Source organism: Stylophora pistillata, chromosome 2, assembly GCF_964205215.1.
Source record: "Stylophora pistillata chromosome 2, jaStyPist1.2, whole genome shotgun sequence".
Classification (NCBI taxonomy): Eukaryota; Metazoa; Cnidaria; class Anthozoa; order Scleractinia; family Pocilloporidae; genus Stylophora; species Stylophora pistillata.
The window spans coordinates 3,160,931-3,184,700 of record NC_142520.1 but is presented as its reverse complement, the minus strand read 5'-3'; the positions used below and the strand labels follow the sequence as shown (position 1 = coordinate 3,184,700).

The 23,770-nt window shown below is 38.9% G+C and overlaps 4 protein-coding genes across 5 annotated transcripts in view; 2 read left to right on the top strand and 2 right to left on the bottom strand.

The window, feature by feature from the left end:
• LOC111326604 (uncharacterized) overlaps window positions 1-1,179 on the top strand; it is a 14,733-nt gene extending 13,554 nt beyond the window's left edge. Inside the window, exon 7 of the mRNA XM_088747965.1 lies at window positions 324-1,179. Coding sequence (XP_088604091.1) covers window positions 324-403 — 80 coding nt within the window. The 3' untranslated portion in view covers window positions 404-1,179. The remainder of the gene's footprint in view (window positions 1-323) is intronic.
• A 542-nt stretch (window positions 1,180-1,721) lies between these two features.
• On the top strand, window positions 1,722-4,186 carry LOC111326578 (peptidyl-prolyl cis-trans isomerase FKBP14). The gene is made up of 2 exons (XM_022930590.2): window positions 1,722-2,458; window positions 3,490-4,186. The coding sequence occupies exons 1-2, from the start codon at window positions 1,777-1,779 to the stop codon at window positions 3,786-3,788; spliced, it is 981 nt and encodes a 326-aa protein (XP_022786325.1). The 5' UTR covers window positions 1,722-1,776; the 3' UTR covers window positions 3,789-4,186.
• A 667-nt stretch (window positions 4,187-4,853) lies between these two features.
• Window positions 4,854-11,952, bottom strand: LOC111326603 (hatching enzyme 1.2). 2 transcript variants are annotated; one of them, XM_088747964.1, is made up of 9 exons: window positions 11,796-11,952; window positions 9,496-9,558; window positions 8,242-8,370; window positions 7,675-7,857; window positions 7,458-7,578; window positions 6,742-6,845; window positions 6,320-6,391; window positions 5,860-6,089; window positions 4,854-5,070 (listed from the first exon to the last, which is right to left on the bottom strand). In XM_088747964.1, the coding sequence occupies exons 1-8, from the start codon at window positions 11,860-11,862 to the stop codon at window positions 5,860-5,862; spliced, it is 969 nt and encodes a 322-aa protein (XP_088604090.1). In that variant the 5' UTR covers window positions 11,863-11,952; the 3' UTR covers window positions 4,854-5,070. The 2 variants fall into 2 exon arrangements, with proteins under 2 accessions (XP_088604090.1, XP_088604089.1); XM_088747963.1 differs by lacking the exon at window positions 11,796-11,952 and adding an exon at window positions 10,282-11,782.
• Window positions 11,953-14,094: 2,142 nt separating this feature from the next.
• On the bottom strand, window positions 14,095-21,015 carry LOC111326602 (transmembrane protein 205-like). Its single transcript, XM_022930629.2, has 3 exons — window positions 20,744-21,015; window positions 16,869-17,032; window positions 14,095-15,200 (listed from the first exon to the last, which is right to left on the bottom strand). The coding sequence occupies exons 1-3, from the start codon at window positions 20,925-20,927 to the stop codon at window positions 14,910-14,912; spliced, it is 639 nt and encodes a 212-aa protein (XP_022786364.1). The 5' UTR covers window positions 20,928-21,015; the 3' UTR covers window positions 14,095-14,909.
• Between the last annotated feature and the right edge of the window lie 2,755 nt (window positions 21,016-23,770).

The window sequence follows — 23,770 nt, the reverse complement described above, 5'->3', positions numbered from 1 at the left end:
TTGTACTATCCGTTCGGCCGTTACACATATGACATTGAAAGTCGTAAAGCAAGACTTAAGTGAACATAACTGCCAATCAAAACAAAAGAAAGTATTGAAAGAGCCAATGAGAGGTCAAGGTAGAAACGGGCGGGAAAACACGAAGCGGGAAAACACGAGCGACCAAGTGGTGATTGGTTGATGTTTGGCATCTGATTGGTGTAAGGGTGACTTGAATTTTCTTAACTAATCACAGCGCGTCGTTAAAAGAAACCAATTCAACTCCAGATGACTGTCGACACTCAATTGTAAGCTACACTATTTTTTTTTTCTAATATTTGTAGGTAAATTCTTCAGAGAACTTGTTATTTCATACGAAAGAGGACCAAGCTACCCTCTGGACTTCAATGAGTGGACCAGTTGATGTATTCAGTGATTTTACTGAAAATATCACAAAACAGCTTTGTGGACAAGTTTGACAGAACTGAAAAAAGACAATTCTTCATTTCATTGAAAAGGAAGTGAATCGGATTCGTCGAATGGTTATCGTGGCAGTGGTTACTTTGGTCGAAAAAGTTCGGCATCTCCAGCAAGTTGTGTCTCTTGGGAACATGTGACTTGAAAAAAAAAACTGCACTCGCTATGAGTGTTTTTTTTTTCTTTTTTTTATCAACTCTGAAGGAGTTAAATATTTTGTGGTGAGACAGTCGTTTATTGAGAAACTTTGAACAACCTACCGAGAGAAATCACAGGAACGCGAAACAATTAGATGTGTGTATGTGGGTAACTTGTTCCATTAAACACAAGGATGCTTAGAATGTTCTGTAGACCGATCAAGATGAGCTACATGACGTCAATAGCTTGTAAAAAGTATTTTCGTTTGCAGAATCGAATATTGGTGAAATATTTGATTCATAAATTAAAATAACTTTTCTGTAAATGTCATCTGTCCTTATAGGGTGATCTATTCTTGTACGTTCGTTTTCTATCGCACTGTGACCAAATAATAACATGTTTTGGGTTCATTTTCAATGTTTTTTTTTTTTACCCATTTGTTCACTTCCCCTACTTTTTTACACTTCCAGTCGTTGAAGGGATTAAAATGACGTAATGAGTAACAGGTATGGGCGAAAACTATCGATTTGTGAAATAATAAAATTAACTTGTACAAGAGTGTCGAATTAAATAGGTGCAATTATACTGTCAGTCATTTTATTATTTTCTGAAAAAAGGTGGTTTCTGAGCCAAACCATTCACAGAAATAGCACGTGGACAACGAAAAATAAACTTGAAAAATTTCTACTAATCTTTGACCAACGGAAGGAGCTTTTCAATATTTGAATATGTGAATAGTCGGTGGCATATGCAAGGAGGAATAAAACCCATTGCGATAAGATCATTAAAAGTTTGATTTTCTATATGACTGAGTCGGGTTAAAAATTTATCGAAGTAAGCTATGATTAATCTTCAATTTGCTTCCGACACCTGCAGAGAAAACAAGAATGAAAGCTTCACGAAATTTGCGCAAGAAAAAAACCTTTGAATCAAGTTCCCCTCCACTAACTCGCAAGAGGAACAATGGTGCATTAGAAAGAACATTTCGAAAAATATGTTTTGTCTAATGTTCATGTTTTGGTCCGCTGTGGTAATCAAACTGCTAAAGTCATTGGGCTCGATACACCTGTAGTCCTGAAAATACCACCTGTCACGTCAGCCGTCTAGCAGTTATCAGTAAATAGCAGGTTGATATTCACTGCGAGCTCGCTTTTGTTCGTTAGCGTAACTTTGCCGACAGCCATGGACAGAGCTCTCGTCGTTACGTTATTTTTGTGCGTTTTGGCTGTTTGCCTTGCAACAAATGAGCAAAACTCGGATAAAAAATCTGGTGAACCAGATGTTAAGTTGATGATGGAAAAGAGAGCCAAAGAGGAAGAAGATGATGCGAAAGTTGAGGTGGTTCAAGATGTGAACGATGAGACAGCAAAGGAGAAAAAAGCGTCGGGTGGATTGGCAGCGGAGAAGAAAGAAGGTGCCAGTGATCAAGTCCATGGAGGGAATAAGAAGAATGAAGGACACGACGAAACCACTGACGAGGAGGAAGAGCACGAGGATGAAGAACATGAAGACGAAGACGAAGAAGACGAAGAAGAGCATGAAGATGAAGATGAAGAAGAAGAAGTGGATCCGAACGCCAAAATCGAAGTTCACGATCTCTTTACTCCAGAGGACTGCAAAAACAAATCCAAATCTGGCGATCTTGTTGTGATTCATTACTCAGGCTGGCTGGATGATGGTACACTATTTGACACAACAATCGAGCCAAGCAAGGGGTACATGCCATTTGAGTTCATGCTTGGAACAGGAACTGTGATCAAGGGCTTTGAACAAGGAGTGTTAAACATGTGCAGGGGACAGAAGCGTAAAATTGTTATTCCACCCTCTCTTGGTTATGGAAAGAAAGGAGCTGGGGCGATTCCAGGTGAGATAGAAAATCTTTTATCCCTTTATTAGTCCTGGAAAACGTCTCTTTGCATGATTTGTTATAACTTTTTAGTATAATTTGTTGATGTAAACTAATTTCCTCAAGACAATTCTGTGGAGAGTTTGTTTTGTTTATCAGATAAACACATAATTTCACTCTTATCATTTTTAGCTGGCTTTGTTACTTCGCGCTTTGCATACGTCATTGAAACAATCTACAGCCTGTCTAATATAACACCCAGCTACATGAAATCGTTGCTCAAATTTAATCCTAACAATTTTTATCATAGCTTTCCAATAACGGTATTTGTGTAAGGTAGGGAAATTTAGTGATTTAAAACTATTCATCCTTTCGCTTAATTACCAACATTTTGGAGGGCTTTTGTTTTTTCTTTAAAAACAAATTATTCATGAAAAGAGTTTAAAACACGAAGCGTCTTTTCACTGGTCAGTTATTACCTGTTAAGTAAATGATTAATGGGGCATGTAGACAAAACAGTGTTTTTTTTTTTAACTGTAAAGAGAAAGTAAATCGAGCCTTTTACTGGCCCTCAAGAGACTGCCAGGATCTGAACTGCATTGAAGTCGAAAGCAGAAAGGACACAAAATGAATTTCACAGAAAAGCAAATAAGTCAAAGAAGGTTTGCAATGTCGTGACATCTACGCGTGTTATTTGCAGAAAAAATCAAAGGCTATTTCGCTTCCAGGCCAGAATGTTTGCAACTTTAGCCTCGTATTCAAAAGAAGTCGAAGCAAAATGGTCTTGAATGAAAATAAAACTCATTCAATTGAGTAAACAGCAATTTTAAATCAAGAGTTTCTGATATGGCCTCGGTTTGCTATAGAGGCTAAGCGCAAAATCAAGTATCTCGTTCCCAGACTGTTCTCTTTTGGAAAGGATTACATAGCCAGGGGAAGGGATAAATCGGTCCACAATTGGATGACATCATTAGCCGATGGTTTTATTTGCTAAGATTATCCACCATTACTTGGTTGAAAAAGGCCAATTACTCAAATTTTTTCTTCAGGAAACACGACTCTCACTTACGAACTAGAAATGTTTGATATTCGACAACCACCTCCTCAAGCTGACATGTTCTCACACATTGACACCAATGGTGACAAGAAACTGTCCAAGAAAGAGGTGTCTGAGTACATGAAAGCACAAGCTGCTGCGCATGGCATGCCGGTACATGACAAGAAATGGAGGAAACATCACAAGACTGTTGTGGCCAACATTTTTGATCACGAGGACTCTGATGAAGACGGCAACATCTCTCATGAAGAGTTCAGTGGGCCCAAGATGATGTACCACGATGAGTTTTAAAGGGATTCCCTCGGGTTTGAAGTTTAGCGTGACACCCTCCGTGACAGTCCGCGTGACATAAAATCACGCCAGTAATTCTGATTTAAAAATTATGGAAAATCATTTGAATTGAACAATATCGATCTATAGCGGTCGCCAAAGATTTTAACAAAAAATATTGTTTCTTTGACTTTTTAAAATTTGTTGTAATAGCAAACAAACAACTCAATTTTTAACGACACTTTTTGAAAAACTCGTTATGCAATATTTATTGATCTGTAAGATGAATTAAAAAAAAAAGCATGCCATACGAGGTAGACCAAGAAAGCTGCTTTTAACAAATTCAGATATTATGAGGTATGGTATGTAAAATTAAACCGAAATATTGTTTGTACAATAAAGCAAACGTTTTATCCGAAGAGTCATTCTTTTTCTGTAAACACACCTTATTATAGGCCCTTGCAGTTTCTTTTTCGGTTAATACAGGGACTCTAGATTGCCAGCAATCCCTGCTTTTCGGCAAAGGTCGTCGCGCAAATAAATGGAATGAATTTTAAAAAGTAAGAAATTTAGCGCGCCAAGCGGAACTCTGGGAGAGTGGCGCAAGAAAAGCCACTCCCAAAATCCTCGTGGTGCATTACCATAGATTTATTTTGACTGACTTTTTTATTTAACTCGTGCGAAAGACTTTGCCGAAAAGGAGGGACTGCTCGTACTCTACAAGGACCCTTAATCACAAAAATAAGAGTTATGCAGAACTTCTGTTCAGTAGGCGTCTCCCTCAGAAACAAACAGGTCGCCTAAAGTGTCTTTCTGTTACACATTAGGAGAGGCTGTTCAAACTTAAGGTAAAATTTATCGGAAGATTAATCGAGTGCTGCCATCAGTCCCATGTTTCAATTGTGTGACGATCCAATAAATCATACTTGAAGTCCGGAAGTCGAACCCCTAAGATAAGTGCGAGGGATGAGGACAACCTCGTTCCCAGGGTCTTTTCTTTATATCTTTTCTCGTTCCCAGTCTTACTGGTCGTTACGCACTTTGTATGGAAAAATGAATATGTTCGTCAAAAGTGAAGCTCAAACATTTCTTTAACATTCAATACGAATTTATTTCACATTGCCTTCTATTTTACAACGTTCACTGCTACAATACTATTCACAATTTTCCGACATTAGCTTCTTAATACAGCTTTGCTTTTATAATGCAGCTGGAAAAAGAAAACTATTTCAATTTTTGTGAGTTCTTCCTTTTTCACTTCTTGATGGTGAATGCTTTACAGTGGTGGACTTTAACCGTCTTACTGAAAAATATTTGTAAAAGCACGCAATGAGTATATCGTCAGCACTATATGACAATTGTGATCAGTTCAAAACATTTCTGACATTTTCTCAGGTCCTTTCACAGATGCCTTTTCCTAGTCCAGTTCGAGGTCCGTACACTTCCCCACCTACCAGGCGCTTTTATCTTAAAAAGTCCTCTATAAGGGACCTACCAGATGACACAAGAACGACCAGAAAACGCTACACGGTCCTGCGTACAGCCCCACGGGATGCAACAAGGAAAAAACGACCAGAAAACGCTACACGGTCCTGCGTACAGCCCCACGGGATGCAACAAGGAAAAAACGACCAGAAAACGCTACACGGTCCTGCGTACAGCCCCACGGGATGCAACAAGGAAAAAACGACCAGAAAACGCTACACGGTCCTGCGTACAGCCCCACGAGATGCAACAAGGAAAAAACGACCAGAAAACGCTACACGGTCCTGCGTACAGCCCCACGGGATGCAACAAGGAAAAAAACGCAAGAAAACATGGAGACAAAGATAGAGTGGTGGCCATCTGATAAACTCCTTATTGACCGAGTTAGGTCGAGCGGCTAGGAAAAACATTTGTCTCTCGCATGGTCATGAAGTACGGACCTTGAGCCAAATACTTTCCCGTCCGACAAAAGGCACATATTACGTATAAGTTTCCTAAAGTTTTAGAGTAGCGTACGGCCTGCTATATTGACCAATCACAAACCGCGTAGAAACTGGGAGAAATAAATTAAGAGTTTATTTAAGAATATCACTTAAGTGTAAGTTACCTAAGGGCACCCATATAAAGCCTTAATCTCTTTGATGTCATTGTTGGTCAAAGTTCCTCCAAGTTGACCTCCAAGTTTCCTCCATATCTGTCGTCTGGCGATAATGGTTGGTTTCTTTCCATCAACTGAAAACAGATACTTGTCATAATGCATTATGGAATCAAAGTCGTACGGCAGATTAAGACTGTCTAGCTTGCCATGGTCGTACTTGTCAAAGTTTTTCTCATAGCCTGCAGGACAAGAAAAAATGATAATAACTAATTAATTTTAGGTCACCTCTTTTCCCATAAAATGTAATTACAGCTTTCATTCTTGTTAACTTAAATGCAGTCACTTTTTTGTGGGAGTAACCTCGCCCTTAGGATTATTTTCCTTTTCGCTCGCTCTTGGAAACCTGAGAACGAGTATATTTAAATTGCAACGACTAAATCACGCATGTGCACGACATTAGCAACGTCACCTTCTTTGATGTTGTGCCACAAAATTTCCACATATCTATCTCTATCCATTCGACTCTGTTCGTGCCAAATTCCTGTCAATTGAAAACAAAAGAACATAATTTTTAAACTTTCCCTGACACTTTGAGCAGTTCACCTGTTTCTGATATTTAACCCTTTAGACCATAATCAAATCTAACTATAGCCCTTTACAAATTCTCCATACTATTCTCTATACATTTCCTAAAGTGCTGACAAGGAGAACTTGTTTAACAATCAAGAGCTCGTTTAGTTGGTGATCATTTCGAATTCCTTTATTCTCATAATCTTGCTGTTTGATTCAGGGGTAATATCGTAAGAAGAAATCAGATGCTAGTCACTCTATTAAAGGATTGTTAGACTCATTACTACCCACTAGGGTCCTCACGGTAGAGATTGTACTTACCCAGAGAGTGCATGAGCTCGTGCATGACAACACCCACGTACTCACACCCTCTCCCAAGGGAAAGAGCTTGACCTCCACCTCTACGACCGACCTTTGACCAGCACCTAAAAGGACACATTGGTGTTATAGAAGTGCCATTGATTATATAGAAGACCCTTGCAGTGTTCTGTAGCTTGATAATGATTTATCGGAAAGCGAAGTACGAACTATTAGATTCGATTCTCCGTTGGGATTTAGATATTTTCTTTTAAACTCACTCCTGACAAAACGAATTAAATCTAATTTTAATTTTAAGATAAATCACTAGAGGAAAGTTAAAGGAGCTCTCGTGTGAATTTAATTGACTTAGATTAGACGAATCTTTTCAACTCCGAGAAGAGATTAACAGGTAACTTCTCCCGATAATATGCATACATTGTCCAACAAACAGGTCATGAGGAACTCAAACTTATCAGGTAGAAGTTTTTCTCTTGATCCAACACGAAATTCTCGTAGCTAGGTAATATGTAAATCTGTAACAGCTAGAGGGGAGAATCACTAAACAGATCTTGGTATTGAAAGGGTTACTCCCCTAGAACACTCCTTGTAAATTATATTCCGTTACCCAAGCTGTGAGCACAATACCGTTCCCAGGACATTTTCTCTTAGTTGGGGGTAGGGCGGGAAAAGGCCCTGGGAACGAGGTTGAGCAGTCCCTTATTGTTTACGATCCTGACCCGTTGCCTTTGTGCATCTTGATGTGGTCTCCTCCATAAGACGAACCAACTTCTTTGAACGTTAAACAAGTCTTACCACTGATTTTACTTATAGCGTCGTTGATTTTGGGTCGTAAATTCTCTGTAAAAAGAAAGGACTCATTCTAAATTACTTCAATTTGCTGGAAAGGCCAAGATAACCGAGATTCTCTTTGGAGAAAGAAAGAAAAAAACTCACTCAAATTGTCGTCCACAGAATAGTACACAGTTTTTTCCGGCCAAAGCTTTTTCCTGTCGCGCATGATGTTTCTCTTTAAGTCTGTCTCGGGGATAACGTGATTTACGACAGCCTCGTCTTCAGGATCTAGACACAAGTCCCCCTCGAACAGTGGATCGCTACATCCGGGACGTTTATAAGGATCTAAATCGGAATTTTAAAGCATGTTATATAAAATAATGTAAACTGGTTAGAAACTGAACTTTAGCGCTGTAACCTTAACGCGAGAGAGGAAACTGAGGGGAGATGGAAAATTAAATGGAGAGTTAAGCGCTGATAAAAGAATCCGAGTGCTAATTTTGACTAAATCCTGATTACGGTTGACAGCTTTCATTAAGTAATTCATCAAAAATCACCGAAGGCTACCTTTCGAAACTTCATTGAATGTTTAAGAGACTGAAGGCAAGTTTTATCTCTTGTTATGTAAACAGTTTCTTTTTCGTAAGTCAGCACTCTTACCATAATATATTAGGAAGGTCTTTTTAGGAAATATTACATTGTAAAGAGTCTGTATGGTCAGCAGTTTACCTTCATTGACGGCTACGATTTCCTCCTCAATTGGAATTTCGCCCAGGCCTCCACGGCGGCTGATTTCGTCATGTGCCTCGTTCACGCTTACAATATGCCCGTGTAAATTTCCACTTCGCTCTTCATTTTCTAAAATATTACAGACAAAAAAACAAAAAACAAACATCCGAACTTACTGGGGGGCGAGTCTCTATTTATCGCGGTGGGGGGGGGGGGAAAGGGGAGCAACCTCGTTCCCCAAGTCTTTTGCCTTACTTGGGGATGGGGCGAGAAAAGGCCCTCGAAGCGAGGTGAAGGGTAGGAAGGACGTCTTTTTGGTGGGATTTCTTGGTTTTCAGGGGGAACGCAAGGGATCTAGCACTGATAACTAGAGCCAGATCCCCGACTTGTTTCAAACCTTCCAACGGACAGAAAACGCCTGTCCTGCGTCGCTGATTATCAGAGCTCATTCGCAGACAACGGTAGGTCAATGTTAAAGTTCAAAACGAATCCTGCGTCGGCGTTACGATGTTACTGAAGCACGTCGTGTTCACTATGGGGAAAACCCTTACTAGACGACGTGCTTCTATCGCTGTGCAGGCTGCTGTTCGTAAGAGTCCTCTCACGCATGCGTTGCTCTAACATCCTTTATATAAATGAGATGTGTCATTTCGTGAAACTAATACCCCATTCACACCAGAAAACTTGTTTAGTTAAACCAGGTTTAACTGAATAAAAATCAGAAGCAGAGAACTGAAAACTAAATTTTCCACAAGATTCAAGCAATTGCTAAATTGTATTTTCAATGTGCCACATTTGAAGTCAACCAAATATTGATTTGAGCAGCTTCTATGGAGCTGTTGTGTTAAACCATGTTTAACAAAACAGCTTTAAAGCATGTTTAGGCTTTGGTGTGAATGGGGTATAAGTAAACCTAAATCATCTCAACCTGACCTTTGACATCCTTATTCTCTCTCGCTTTATCATTTCCATTTCACTTTTTTCTATCTTATCGAGCTCATGCAAATTTTAAGGCTCTTGATTTGAGAGAAGATCGCCATCATCGTTCCCCAAAAACAGAGAAAAAAAAAAAGATTCCTGAAAATTTCGCGATAACGCTCCCTGAAAAGTTTGTCAATTTTGATACCATGGGCCCATATTTTAAGATCGAAATTTAAAGATCTCAGTGGGAAGGTTCTGGCACCCTAGCCAGTCCATTTTGATTCTTTAGCAGATAGCTTCATCTTATAGTTTTCAAAAAGGTTTACGATTTACCTCTAACTTTTTCTTGCAACAACCAATCAATGACATCTTCCCTTTCCCCCTTCCAAACATCGTCTGTAAAGAAATGATATTCAAACATTAGAGGGTGGGGGGGGGGGCGCGGAGGCTAGACGATTTTGCGGAAATCACATGGTTTTGAGGGAAAGGATCGGCGAGGAGCAGTCGCCAACAGAGTATAAAGAGGAGACTTAAAACGTCCCCCCCCTCCCCCCCTTCCTCCGCCCTCGGGTGATGAATAATAACTAGTCCCTAATTACGTCATACATGATCAGATGAAATACTTTTTGAAAAAATTGAAAATCATTACGTATGCCAGATATTGTCTCTGGTGTATATTCATGTTCGAAGTGGATTGTTTTTCTTGTTTTTTTGTTTTTCTTTAGTTCAACCCAAATATCTGGCGCTCAAAAGCGCTCCAAAATGTCGAGACGACATAACGACGAATATATTCAAAATATTGCGGCTAAAGCATGACATGTGTACTTTGTATATCTATCAGGAATGATTTTACTTGCAAATTCTTTGCCCGAGGCCAAATACTAGTGGTTCAAATAACATGGAAGTGGCGAAATCCAGCTAATCTGATTGGTCTGAGTCATTTACTTGCTTAAATATTCCTTTGCACACGACTTTCAATTTCTGATCTTTAGTGCTGAATACTCCTTTATGTGGATCACAGCAGTTAATGATTACTTGTTTGAAAACTTGACAAAAATGTCAAACTTCTTTTAAAATAAGTGTCCTCGTTGAAAAGGAAACTGAGACCCAACGACTTACCAAACGGTCGAGTTTCCACCAAACTCAAGCCGAAACACAAGACATATAGCGAGCTAAGCTTCATTATCCTCGATTATCAAAAGAACCGTTATCAGAGCAAGTGGCTCACTTGCAAATGAGCATGTCGAGTCGGCTTAATTCAAAATTATCGCCAATTGATTTTTGACGGTTCAGTGATCATGTCACAACCCGATGGGCAACTGTGTCAATCAAACCGAAAATAGCAGCAGGAAATTTGGACGTCCATCAAAAAGAGATGGCAAAAAGCCTGATTAAAAATTTACGTCGTGTTTGACCGCATTATTTGTTGCATGATCCAAAGATACTTAGAAAAACTTGGGCTGGCTAAATTGTCTTGGTACTTATCCAATCTCTTGGTTCTCTATTGCTTTAGACGTTGAATTGCAGAATTGAATATTTTCAATGGAGTGTAATTAGTTGTATTGTGTACAAACACGTGCTGATAATCTCGTTGGTCACGAAATTATAACGTTTTCATTTTCAAAAAAATGTGCTCACACCTGATTGGGTAAAATCACAATTTATTAGGCGCCAATTTCAATTTTCAGTTATTTTTGCCAAAGATGTGTTTTTTTTTTTTTCTTGAAAAGTAATCGGCGATCATGACCCGCTTCTATCAAACCTATTGATCACGCAGCATCAAGGTCTGTCAGTGCTACCACAATCTAATACTTTCATTTGTAAACATTTCCGCCGGGCCTCAGTTTCTTTGGACGCACGCTCGCCCCAAAATATTACGCTGTCTCTCAAGTTTCTTTTTTCTCGGGTACGGGTTTGATTCGAGTCTAGAGCGTTGGCTGAACCGAATACATTAACAGAAACTGGTTTTGCTACGGTGCTTGTCATGGTAAATAGTGAAAGCTGAAACCATGCCTAACCCTGCAGAGTATAGACTTTAATTTGTATTAACAAAGATTTAGTAATACATAGACAGGTAAAAACGAACGATATAATATCCCGACGTTTCGGCGACTTCATGACGCCATTATCAAGGGTACGAATGAAAATAAAATTAACGAATGCGAGTTCAAGAGTTACAACTAATTTGCATAGGGGAGGTAGCTACACAAATACTTTAGCACGGATAGAATCGTCGGGATATTATATCGTTCGTTTTTACCTGTCTAAGACTTTAATTTACGTGTTTAATCTGATTTTATTCTTTGCAAAGTCGAATTTTCTGCATTTTCATTTTGATAAGAAAACTTACCCTTTTTTCACCCGCCAAGAGGATGAAGTTTACTGACACTTCTTTTAAGTTTATCAAAACACCCTTATAATTTGGACTATAATAAGGGAAATTCATTCAAGGGAAAAAGATGACCAGCTGCCCACAAACACCTCTAAGAACCCTTTTTGTTATTCAAAAAGAATTTTGGATTCTGCATATTAATAGAGTTACGCTTTACCATTATTCATTCATGAAACAAGCCTGAACTTGAACATTTTTTCGGTAGGAAGACATGCATTTTTTACTAAATATGACAACTTACCCTTTGGGCGTGTTTGCACAAAAATCACCCAGCATGAACAGAGGAGGAAAAGTGATCTGAAAATCATGTTTAAACTGGAAACCTTTTCCCAAAGAACTTTCTGTCTGTCCTCTCTTACCGCTAACAGCCTACTCCCACAAATGAATTTGGATTTTTCTTTCAGTATTTAAATTCTGTTCAGCTGGTGAAATAAGATAACCGCATGCCGTAAAATGATGTGTTAATGGATGAAATGATCCTTTAATTAAAGATTGAAAGTTCGGAAGTTCGGCCCAATTTCTTTACGTCTGACTGGCTATATGATATAGGTAATTACCCATTCATTATCTCATCTAATTGCTATTGAAAGGCGGGCTTAAACAGCTGTTCTTGGACTAATGACTTTAATTACCTCTCATTCGTGAAACTAAACTGTGACACGAAACTAAACGTGGTTAAATAATGCGTTTTACTGAAGAAAAAAAAAGCTACATCACTGGATAAAATGATCCCACAATTTTAACACTTTCCACCGTAACATCAGTCTGCATATTCTCCATACTGTTCTCAATACATTTCCTAAGGTGCTGACAAGGAGATTTTGTTTAACAGTCAAGAGCAAAGAAGTTGGTGATCAATTTTCTTATTCTCAATATCTTAATGTGTGATTCAGGGGTGATATTGTAAGGAGAAATTAGATGCTGATCACTCTCAGGGATCAAAGGATTAATTAGCGAGGTTAACAAAGCAATTACATGCAAAGAGAAAATGGAAGACAGAAATAAAAAGTAGATCAGAATCACTTAAATGTAGGCAAAGTTGCGTTTTTGTTTCCCATCTGTATATATTTCGATAGTTATGGAAAAAAAAGGAAAGGCACAGCGCTTGAGTTATTTTGTGTAAAATCATTTCACAGTTTTAAGCACATGGTTTAGAATTGTTCAAATCCTAAGAAGAAAATGACACTTCGTTTTAGCTTTTTCCCTTTCATTTTATCCTTTTGGCATTTTGTTTTGTTGACAACGTATTTGTTATTAGGTGTATTGCGCCTTAGAAACGGACATTAACGCGCTTTTAAAAATACATTTTTGATATTTTGTGGTAGTTATTTTCTTCTTTTCTTTCTTAATTTCAGTCGCAGTCTTTACAAAAGTAAGCCATTTTGTTATGTCTTCTCTCTTCTCTGGCGCCTGGGGGGGCTTGAACAAATTTCGAATAGTTTCATTTTACTTTAAAAAAAAGCCACCATTTTTCCACTTGTAATCGAAAGAAGCATGAGCATATTTCGCCCTCTTCGAAAAAAAAGAACGTCTGATCACGAGTTAAAAACAGGTTAAGGCAAACTTCAAATTCCATTTTTTTTTTTTATCCATGAATATTTGTAAGACATGTATACGACAACAAAAAAGCAACTTCGAAGGTGAAATCTATTTGTTGTCAATTCCTGTTTTTTTCATCGAAGGCTACAGGGAAATTTTAAATTGCACGGAAAAGACAGCGCCGTCTACCTATGATTAGAGACTTGGACAAAAAAAAAAAACAAGCACAGCTCAGAACATTGAAGATGCTCACACCAAGTGCCAGCAAGTGCAAATTGATTGACAGTTTGCGAAGATATCGTTTTTTAATTGATGTCTCTAATTTCCCCCGCGTCGTTTGTATTTCTATATTATGTAAACTGACGCTAGAAAACGACATCCGTTGTTTGGTAACGGACAGGAGGAACGTGACCCAAGCTTCGCTGAAGTCATAAACGTGGTCTCTGCCTGGCTTCAAAGGCAATTGCTGGCCGCAAGAGAAAGTGTATTTGAGACAAGATAGCGCATCTAGTAAATCTAATTGCATGCTTTCCAATAAGCTCGAGTGAAATATATTTCTTTTATTACCGGCCACAAAATGGCTGAAAAAGATGTTTTTAACCTTGGATAACTTCCGGTAAAAGGAAAAGGAAAAAAAAAAGCCAGTAAGAAGAATAATTTCCATCTTGAGATTTTAACAGTTCTAGACTTTTAACATTTTGAAACATTAATTTTAATGTTTCAAAATGAGGATGAATAAATTTCCACAAAATAACTTGGACGCGTTTCCTTTTCTTCATAGCCGCTTACGGAACAATTTTTGCTGAGCTAACGTCGGTCACCGGAGCAAAACAGCGGGTGAATACCAATGAAAACAGGCAGTTCACACTGCATGTGGCTTTGCGGTTTTGGACACTAATGGCCGATCTCAGATTTTGGACACTTGTGTTGTGTGAAAGGAAAGTCTCACAAAAATGGAATTGGAAATAAATAAGAAAATAATCTATAGTTAACAGGCGAAATTAAAATTACAAGAAGCCCAGTTTAATCATTATTGAAGCCTAGAGGATAGACCTATCGAGGGACAGTGACGCTCTTGAGCTAGCCTCTATAAGTTTTCTTTACTATATTATTACTAATAACATTCCAAAGCTCAACCAAGGTCCAGATTCTTGGCTGCGTTGTCAAGGAAGTGATAAATGAAAATCGTTTCAAGGCATGGCATGAGTTTTGAAATAAATTTCCGAAAAAGCATACTATTTAAATATTTTATATATTTAAATATTCATTGCATACCCGATAAATTTAGTTAATTAAATAGAGAAATGATATTTAAAATAAATTCCTCAATACCCTTACGAAGCAGCTTAAGTATTCGACATAGAAAAATTGAAAAGAGAAAAAAAAAAGAGAATGAGTTCCTCAATATCTCTAAACCAGAATAAATAGTAGAATCGGTGAATAATTGCTCACTTCTGAATTTAACAGACTTCTATGAATGTTTTAATTTTCTTCGCTTATTTGCCAGGTAGCAGCTGTTTCTTAAGTTTTCCTTTAAAATTTTGCGCGGGAAAGTAGCTGTCGGTGGCCAGAATTAATGCCCTAGCACATGCTCGACGTTTGACCGCTACGTTACGTTGTTATGGGCTCGTGTACTTGCGCACGTTTATCTCAACATGCGCTAAACACGCTACAAGTTAAAACCATTTCATAGACATATCTTATGGTGTGATCAATTAGAAAAAATACAGTGTCTGACTTCGCAACCAAGATTCCTAGAATTCGCTTCTTTAAAAATTAGCCAATTTTGACTCCAATTTGTGGCAGAGAAAATGTTTTAAATTACCAAAACTTCATTTTTGGCCAGGAGCCACACATGTAGAATACTGCCAGTATATGCTAGAATATTTGTCATTGCTGTAAAGCCATGGGCCATACTGAACTCATGGGTCATCCTCAAGTAAGTTTCATCCGTCTTGAAGGCCTTATCTTTGATGGGCCCAATGTCGTCACCATATCCGTGCTCCTTCTCGTAAGCGTACCTTTTTAGCATCATAGCTGTGGTTTTAGGCTCCAGGAAGAACTTGTTTATCAACGTAGCTAACATTGAAACAGCCAGGCCTGATACCTGAAGAACACAAGAAAAAGGCTCGTGTGATTACTTTCAAAAATGAAGTAATATAAACAGTTTTCGCAAAGCACGTAAAATGTTTCGGTTGAAGGAAAAATAATATATTGCAATTAATTTATTGCAATTTACTGACAGATTCTACAATGGGTGGCAAAAGTCTTGTCATTCTCAATTTAACAAATGGCAAACACCACAGTGTACACTATTTAGTTATGGATGCACGCGGGAGGTTGCTAAGCGTAAGAGTCGCGCGAGGCGACAGCCGAGAGCGACTCTAGCTTCTTGAGTGCTTAGCACCTCTCACAAGTGTATCCATAACTCAATAGTGTACACTGTGACGTTTACCATTTGTTTTATAACATAACATCGATACATTGTAGGAGAAGAGTTTTCTTATTTTCAACAAATCTTAACGCGACCAGAAAAAACAAGCGCGCGCGGAAAACTAGTCTTTGCATTAGCTCACGTCAGCAGCGTACACCCATGGGAAAATGGTGGACGCTGAATTGACCAATCAGAGCGCGCGCTTTACTTCGATTATGTTATGAAACTTTATGAATTTTGTTTATGACTTCCATTAATCTCCTTTTCTCCCCTTTATCGATGCCGCTTGGTGTAAACAAAAATGATCGTAAATTTCTGGCAACATTGTCTAGGGAAAGGGGAACTTTCAAGCAACTTTTCAGAGAAGAATTACGAGATTTCTGTTTAGTTTTATGTTATTTAAGTGGACAGTTGTCAACCTCTTACTAAGTGGAGGCGTGCCAACTAGTTGAACACATACTGTAATCTCTGACGAAATTGCGGACACACCGGTAAGGGGTGGGGGGTGAGGGGAGGGGGGGGGACTGGTGGAAAACTAGAAGGTAGGGTAAGAGCTGAACACGCCTTGCATTATCATTTGCCACCCACGTGTGAAGTTGCGTTACGCGGATTTCTCCTCTTTTCAAGTTATGCTTTAAAGTGCACCTATACCCAAAAAATTTTTTTCGCTTAACGAAATAAGCCTATTTTTTGGAGTATTTCTCTGCAAAAATTTCTTAATTTGCTCAAATCTTTAATTTTCTGTGCCCCGTCAAAATACGGAAAATCGGCCGCCATCTTGCCCCACGACCGAGTTTAAAGAGGAATGGCTCTAGCGGGTAATGTGACGTCAAATCGAGAACACGAAAATCTGCATTTCACACATTTTCACTTGTTTGGGAAGGCTGTCGTCGATATTGTCCGAAATATGCCGACTAGGTGTGTTGTATGAGGAATGTACGAAGCGCGATACCCTCTTGCAAATTTCGCGCGTTCTACATCCTTCTACAACACACTTAGTCGGCATATTTTCGGACAACATCAACTACAACCTTCCTAGACATGTGAAAATGTGTGAAATGCAGACTTTCGTGTTCTCGATTTGACGTCACATTACCCGCTAGAGCCATTCCTCTTTAAACTCGGTCGTGGGGCAAGATGGCGGCCGATTTTCCGTATTTTGACTGGGCACAGAAAATTAAAGATTTGAGCAAATTAAGAAATTTTTGCAGAGAAATACTCCAAAAAATAAGCTTAATTCGTTAAGCGAAAAAAATTTTTTGGGTATAGGTGCACTTTAACGCTCGAAGATGAAAAACATTTGGAAAAGAGCTCAATTTAACGGAAATCATTGTCATTTACCTGAAGTTTTTCGTCTCCAGTCCACATCTGTACTGGATGCATAAGATAGTATGTTGCCAAAGCAACAGTAGATAAACAGGAGCCCACAGTGAAATAAACGGGAAAAAGCTGGCTTTGTAAGTTACCGAAGGTGTGTCTCGTCAGGGTGAAGTACATCTTGTAACCTTCAAAAGAAAACAAAAAAATTTATCGTCTGGCTTGAAGTGCTGGGGCGGATCCAGGGGTGATTTGAGTGGTTCGGTCGAACCCCCTAACTTTTCCCTCAGAACGCTGGAAATCGTGTTTCCGAAGACCTAATTTTCAACATCCCAGACCCCTCTGGAGGGGGACAATTTTCCGAACCCCCTTGACTAAATCCTGGGTCCGCCCCAGAAGTGCCATGAAGGGGTGTCATTTTAGTGTTCGTGCCAGTATGCAAGCAACCGTGAAGAGCTTTGAACCCTTTCACGTCTACGATCCAATTAGATATTCTCCCAACTGACCGCCTAACATTTCTTGCTAACCAAACAGGAGAATCCATTTGAAATCAAGAAAAAACCCTCTAGCTAATAACCTTGTCTGTTCTCATGACGTAAGAAACTGTGGTGCTACGTCGATGGGAGTTTAACGAGATAATTTTGTTTTTGTAAACTGGGTTGATAAAGTAAATTGACCTCTGTAAAGAGTTTGTAAAGTTGACGTTACGAGCTTAGCCCTTCTTCAGTACGTATGACGAAAGGCTCAGTTGATAAAATCAAATAATCTTGTTACTACGCATATCACCTCAAGAGTATTTTGTCTCAGGAAAGGGCACGTTTAAGCAAGATTTCCTAGCCTCTTTTTGCGATCTTTTCTTACAGGAAAAACGTCAACTAGAAACAAATCTTCTTAAACCTTAGTTTGTTTCCATTTCACGTTTAACTCGTTGAATAACCCTTTTCCTTGTGACGACCTTTTCTCACGAAAAAAACCTTAACTCGAAATGTATCTTCCAGAGACCATAGTTTTTTTTAGCCATTATTTCAAGTTTGGCCCTTCGTTTAACCCTTCAAATTCTATTTGCCCAATAATCATTCTAGCGATCAAACAATTTACACAAATTTGCTGATTCATTTAGCCGGAAGATCACACCGGCGTGTCTAAGCAATACACGTGTTACAGTTCACAGGACGTTATGCAATGCGTACTTGAAAAAGAAAACATTTTTTGAGCCTTCCTAACAGAGATAACTAAAAGTATGTGCTCTCTGACGTATTCCATTTAATAACGTTTTGTTTCTTGAGGGCAGAAATTTCAGCAGAGAAATGCAAATAATTTTTCAGTTCCTCTTAGCAACTTCTGTCTACGGAAAGAGTTCCGTGTAACCCCATACCAATCAAAAACAAAGCAGACGTCCCAAAGGTAATCTGTTGTTTTGGCTCTGTTTTCTTTTATCCAGTAATTGTATGCATAATAAAGTATGGGGTTATACGGAAATCTTGCCCTGTCTACACTCGTTTAGAATGTCAACAATGAACAAAAGGAAATCTTCCATATTGAAGAAAATTCATAAAAAAAATTACAAAATTCTGCTTTTAATTTCAGGCCTGATTGTCGTTTGAATATTTTCAAAGGCGAGTTTTGCATCTTTTAAAACAGTTAAGGAATTCAGGGCGAACCATTGCACGAGAAATTCCGCGAATCAATCGCTGATTAGGATGTTGTTAACATTTTACCTCCAGCGACGAAGACAAAAGCCTGGCTCGGTGAGAGGTAATTTGAGGCAAGCAAAGCTAGTTAGCGATTAATCAGCCTTGATTCATTCCGTTACAGAAAAGCTAGAAGTTTTTGAACGCATCTCAAATGTCTAACATAATTTTATCGATGCAACTTTCATTCCTACAGATAAGTCTGTTTTGAATACCGTTTCTATCAGTAGATCCTGGGAAATTGTTTAGTGTTTTGAGAAAATTTTAACACGACCTGTTTCTGCTGCGGTGCTTTAATCTGACTTTGAAACTACTTGAGAGCGATTTTTGTTAAATCTTTTAAGAGGGTTGAGATTTTCCTTTCAATCTCTATTATTTTCTATCAGTTTTTCGGTTCCTTCCTTCTTGGCACTTGGCTTGGGACACGGATTTGCACTTCAAGAACGGAAATGAAATCTGGGTGGTTTTTTACAAACTAAGGCCCTGTTCGCACTACAGCGAAAAAATTCGTTTGGTACTCGCAAAAAATTGAAAGTTCTGTAACAGCGAATTTTTTTTTCAGAATTAGCCACTTAAGACGTGCAAATTATTCGTGTAACCACAAATGTCAATCAATCGAAATAGATACCGAGAGCAGTCAATTTCCTTTGATGTCGTTTCCGGTCAAGGACTGTCGCAAAGCAAAATGCCCCCGAGAAACTTTTTAATCGCCCTTCTTTGCTGTTTGCTTGCCATGCAAAACCTGATTATGACTAGTCATCAGTTACTTCTGGTTTCGTTGGGAAGGATTCGGCTTTTACGGATCATAGAATCTTAAATTCAGCTACTCAACAGACGTCAACGCCGCCGTCGTTTTCACCCGTACTGGACATTTCTTTGACCAGTTGAATCCTGGTTGGAAATCCATATGCACCAGCATAACTTTCCCGAAACCTTTTTCCACACACATTTGAGAATGGGGAGAGAGTCATTCGACAACTTACTAACGCTCTTAAGAGACTACGTTCAGAGAGAGAACACTCGACTTCGAGATTGCATACCACCCCAGAAAGTCTTGGCCACTGGATTATATCGGATAGCACAGTAGCAGCTCTTACGATTGTAGGTGGTTTGCACGTTACGTAATTGGCGCCCTGTTGGTGGACGTAAACAATAGATATCTCATTAGCTTCTTTTGTTCGTCCACCAGCCTTTGTTCCTTTCACCGTTGTTACCTATGTCTCTAGAGATTGGTTGCAAACCACCTATAGCCCTTGAAATGAACGTGGGAAAAACTACCGTTCGTGAAGCATTTCGGTAATGGGGTCACGTGCATAATACCCTTCTGCCTGGTACCGATTATGAAAGATGATGACCAGTTAAAGGGTATCTGTCAAGAAACAATCGATCTTCTCGCCCGACAAAAAATTGTAGGCCTCTAAAGTTAGTTGGCGTCATCTTTGAAGTTTAGTGGCACTTGCGAAAATTTTGGTGGGTCAAAAAAAAATGTTCGCACTGAAAATGGTTTCGCGTTGACAGATTTTTTTGCAAAACAAACAAAATATCGCGTGGTGCGAACAGGCTGTAAGGACGCAACAGTCATTAAAGTCAAAACAAAATAGTTATTGTGTTCGAACGCAACGGGAAGGGGATGGGTGGGGGGGGGGGAGCAAATACCCGCACGACTTCTGCAGCCTAGCGTTTGGACTTATTTACAATGTTAAACAAAGCAAACTAACAACGAGTCAACTTGCAGACTTTTAGAACAGAGTATTATTGTTAACCAAGAGATAAAGAACCCGCGCCTTTTTCGTTCTAGTCGAAACGTACCCTTGCCCTCCGCTACTCCACTACCGAGATATTTCTTTCAACAATAACTTTTTTACTTCATGTTCGAAACATTTGTCTTTTCAGCTCTCTTATGCTTTGCTGTACACGCTGAAGCCCGAGTCCATTGTCGGTAAATGATCGCCTCCGTGCGACACAAAGGTTTCTTAATAAGTACTAAGACAAATAGGATTAAATTTTTCGAGCATTTTCCCAGAAACGTATCTCTGCGAATGGCTTGCGGTTAAATATAGGTTTAAAATCATGACAGATCAGAAGATTTCGTTACATATCGTTAACCGTTAGATCGATCGTGATGTCTTCTACATTTTCGATCTTGTAAAAAGGGAAAATTTTACTCTTACTGATGAAAAAAAAATGTTAAATAGACATCTTACTTACCAGCAATGAATGTCACCCAAAACTGCATCCCGAACCAGGTTCCGAAGGAAATCAAGTGTAGTAGTCGAACCGTAGTTGTAAGTAAAACGCCCTTTTGGATTTCCTCAGAGATTCGCGAAGACATGGAGACTATTACACATAAAAGGGCTAACCCTAGTAAGTTAAAAGACATTTGAATAGTCATCTTGAAGTTCGTGGGGATGTTGCTGTTTTTGTTTCCTTTTCGATGCAGCCGCTTCGTTTTGGTTCACAGTCGCACCGTTTTGACTTGAAAGGAGAAATTGATGCTCATTTATAGTGGGGGTCACGTGTACATCAGCATGATTTCAACACCTGACACATGTCACTCAGTGAAAATGTAAACAAACAATAGTTCGACAGGGTGATAACAATTTCCCAATGTAATTACGATGGCACTTAAAGTCGCTTCTCGCAGATTGTTTTCATTACTTTTACTTTCGCAGTCGTTAAAATCTCGATTCTCCAAATTTGAAGAATTTTTAGAAGTGAATCTGCCGTTGTTGTTGTTGTTTTATTGCACTGAAAATTACAGGTGTGATTTCGTCGCTCGTGTGTCATTTTTGACACTCTGCTTATTGTTGCCAAGAACCACCTTTGAAAACAGGACATTCTTAAGTCAACCGGAACTAAGTGTTCCAGTTCGGCGAACGTGACCGAAGTCACTACAGCTGTTAATGTACCATACAATATTTGTAAACTGTTGTCGTCGCAAAGGCAAACAGTTAAGCAGATATTTGTTCTTTTCACGCTCTGCCAGGCATTATAATGCATTTTTCGGGCTAAACCAGAGAATTTGGCCGGGTAAAATATTTAAACCCGACGAAATAAACCATTGAAAGTGAAGATCAAATGATCGTTCAGTGAACTTGGTCTTCCCTTTCATTCCTTTTACAATTTTATTAAACTTAAATGGCAAGATTTTGTCATTTCTGGGCGGCTTAGTTGAAGGATGTTTTTTCATTGAGGGGCTGTTTTATCATAACTGTTTGACAAATCAAAACGAAAGTGTATAATTACAAAATTTTTTTTTTTAATTTACAGGCAATTTTCCTTATCTGGGGTTTTAAAACAGGAAAGTGATTGAGTAGTTTGACGTAGTTACATTGTTCTAACTTGGTGACAATGTATTTCTAGAAACCATCTGTAAATCAGCCAAAGTTCCCATCCGTGAGTGCAGAGTCTCGTTCGTTTAACGGGACGATGAAGAGATGACACATTTTAAAACGTACAAAGAAACTTAAAAGAGACATCAGGGTATCATCAGGAAAAACTTTCATCAAGTGAACATTTCAAGGAAGAAGTGATTTATTGCACGTCATATCATTTGAAATCGTCAGTCAACAATTTTTTACCATTTTTGTTGCCTGACGTGGCAAAGAACGGCTGCTTAAGTGATTATTTTTTTTTTAATTATTTCGGGGTGAATGTTTTGCTTATCAGAGATCCCATGTTGCCGTGCATCTGTTCAATAGTATATCACAGATGGGACCAAATGTGGTAAGAATATGTGCCTCATGTGTCACTGATTTCCTTATCATATTTTGACGTACTCAGTTTGATCTATCTCCGAACAGACGCCTGGATACATGGTATCTACTTGTTTTGTGTGATAAAGAAGCAAAATGCTCATGTGTCTGCCGAATGAAAAGTTGTTTTGTTGGTAAATTAAGACCGGTTTTTTGAACAGGTTTGAATTGCGTTCTTCATATGGTTAACCTAAGGCATGGGTCGAACTTGGCAAAGTTTGGTGTGAATGTGGTCATCGGGGCACATTGCCTAATGCGACCCTAACTTTTCCAGTTCGCAAAAACTTTGAAAACCGGCCAAAACATCAAAGACGCTGTAGTGTTTGGGTGGGGCAGGCATATTTCGGAAAACTCGGGCTAAACAATAGCTATCACAGTGATAACTGGCTTTGCTTGTCAGAAAACAGCAAACAACTCGACTGGTCGCGGAACTGACCAGGCATATGGCGCTCGAAGTAATCTTCGCTGACGTCGATTTCTCGCTCTCATCATAGCGGCAGTCAAAACAGTTAAACAGGCGCTAACCCATCTTTCATAGATCATACGAAAGACAAAAAAGTGCTCGTGATTTAACTGAATAAGAAGAATAAGCATCACCGAGATTGTTATTAACAATGCCTCAACGGGACGCATTTTTTTAACTTTTGTTTTCCTTTTTCAGCTCACTGCTCTCTCCCCATAACACGTCGATAAACGTTTGTCTGATTTATCGAAGTGTCAACATCACTGACATTTTTTTCACCTAGTGCGGCCCTGATAGTTAAAAACCAAAAGTTTGCCTTCCGGTTGCGGTTTCAAATTTTCTGTGGTTTTTTGCCGGCAAAGTTGAAAACTTTGCCCAAGTACGACCCATACCTAAGGGAAGAGATCTCTCTAAATATTTAAACCACAGTAAAAAGATAAAACAGTGTTAATAAACTTGAAAAGTGTATTTTTTGCAAACCTCTAGCCATTAAAAACTTAGCGTCGAAGTTTCCTTGGCAGGATCAAACAAGGCGGGAGATCGGTTACCACTTAAAACTATTAATTACTGAATTTATTTTTTGATGGTTATTGTAATAACCGTAAAAGCCTTTGTTGTCACGGTTATTAGGCATCGTAAATACTAAAACAAGGAATGACTTGAAACCACCTAAAACCACCTACAACCACCACCAACCATCTAAAACCACCTAAAACCACCTACAACCACCTTCAGAATACTATTGTGAAAATTTGTGACAATGTAAATGCACACCGGAAATGTGGTTGCATGTCTCGCATGTCATGACCAGGGAAAAACACTTGGAGAATTGTTTACACAGGAGCGGCACCCAGCGCCTTCAGGTTTTTCGAGTAATAGATAGACTACGTTTTCGAGGTCAGTGTTTTCAAGGTCTGAGTTTTCGAGGTCTGCGTTTTCGCGGTCTGCTTTGAGGTCAACTGGACATCAAGCAGGAACCCCTGGCATTAACAAGAAATTTGATCAGGTTGCGTAATA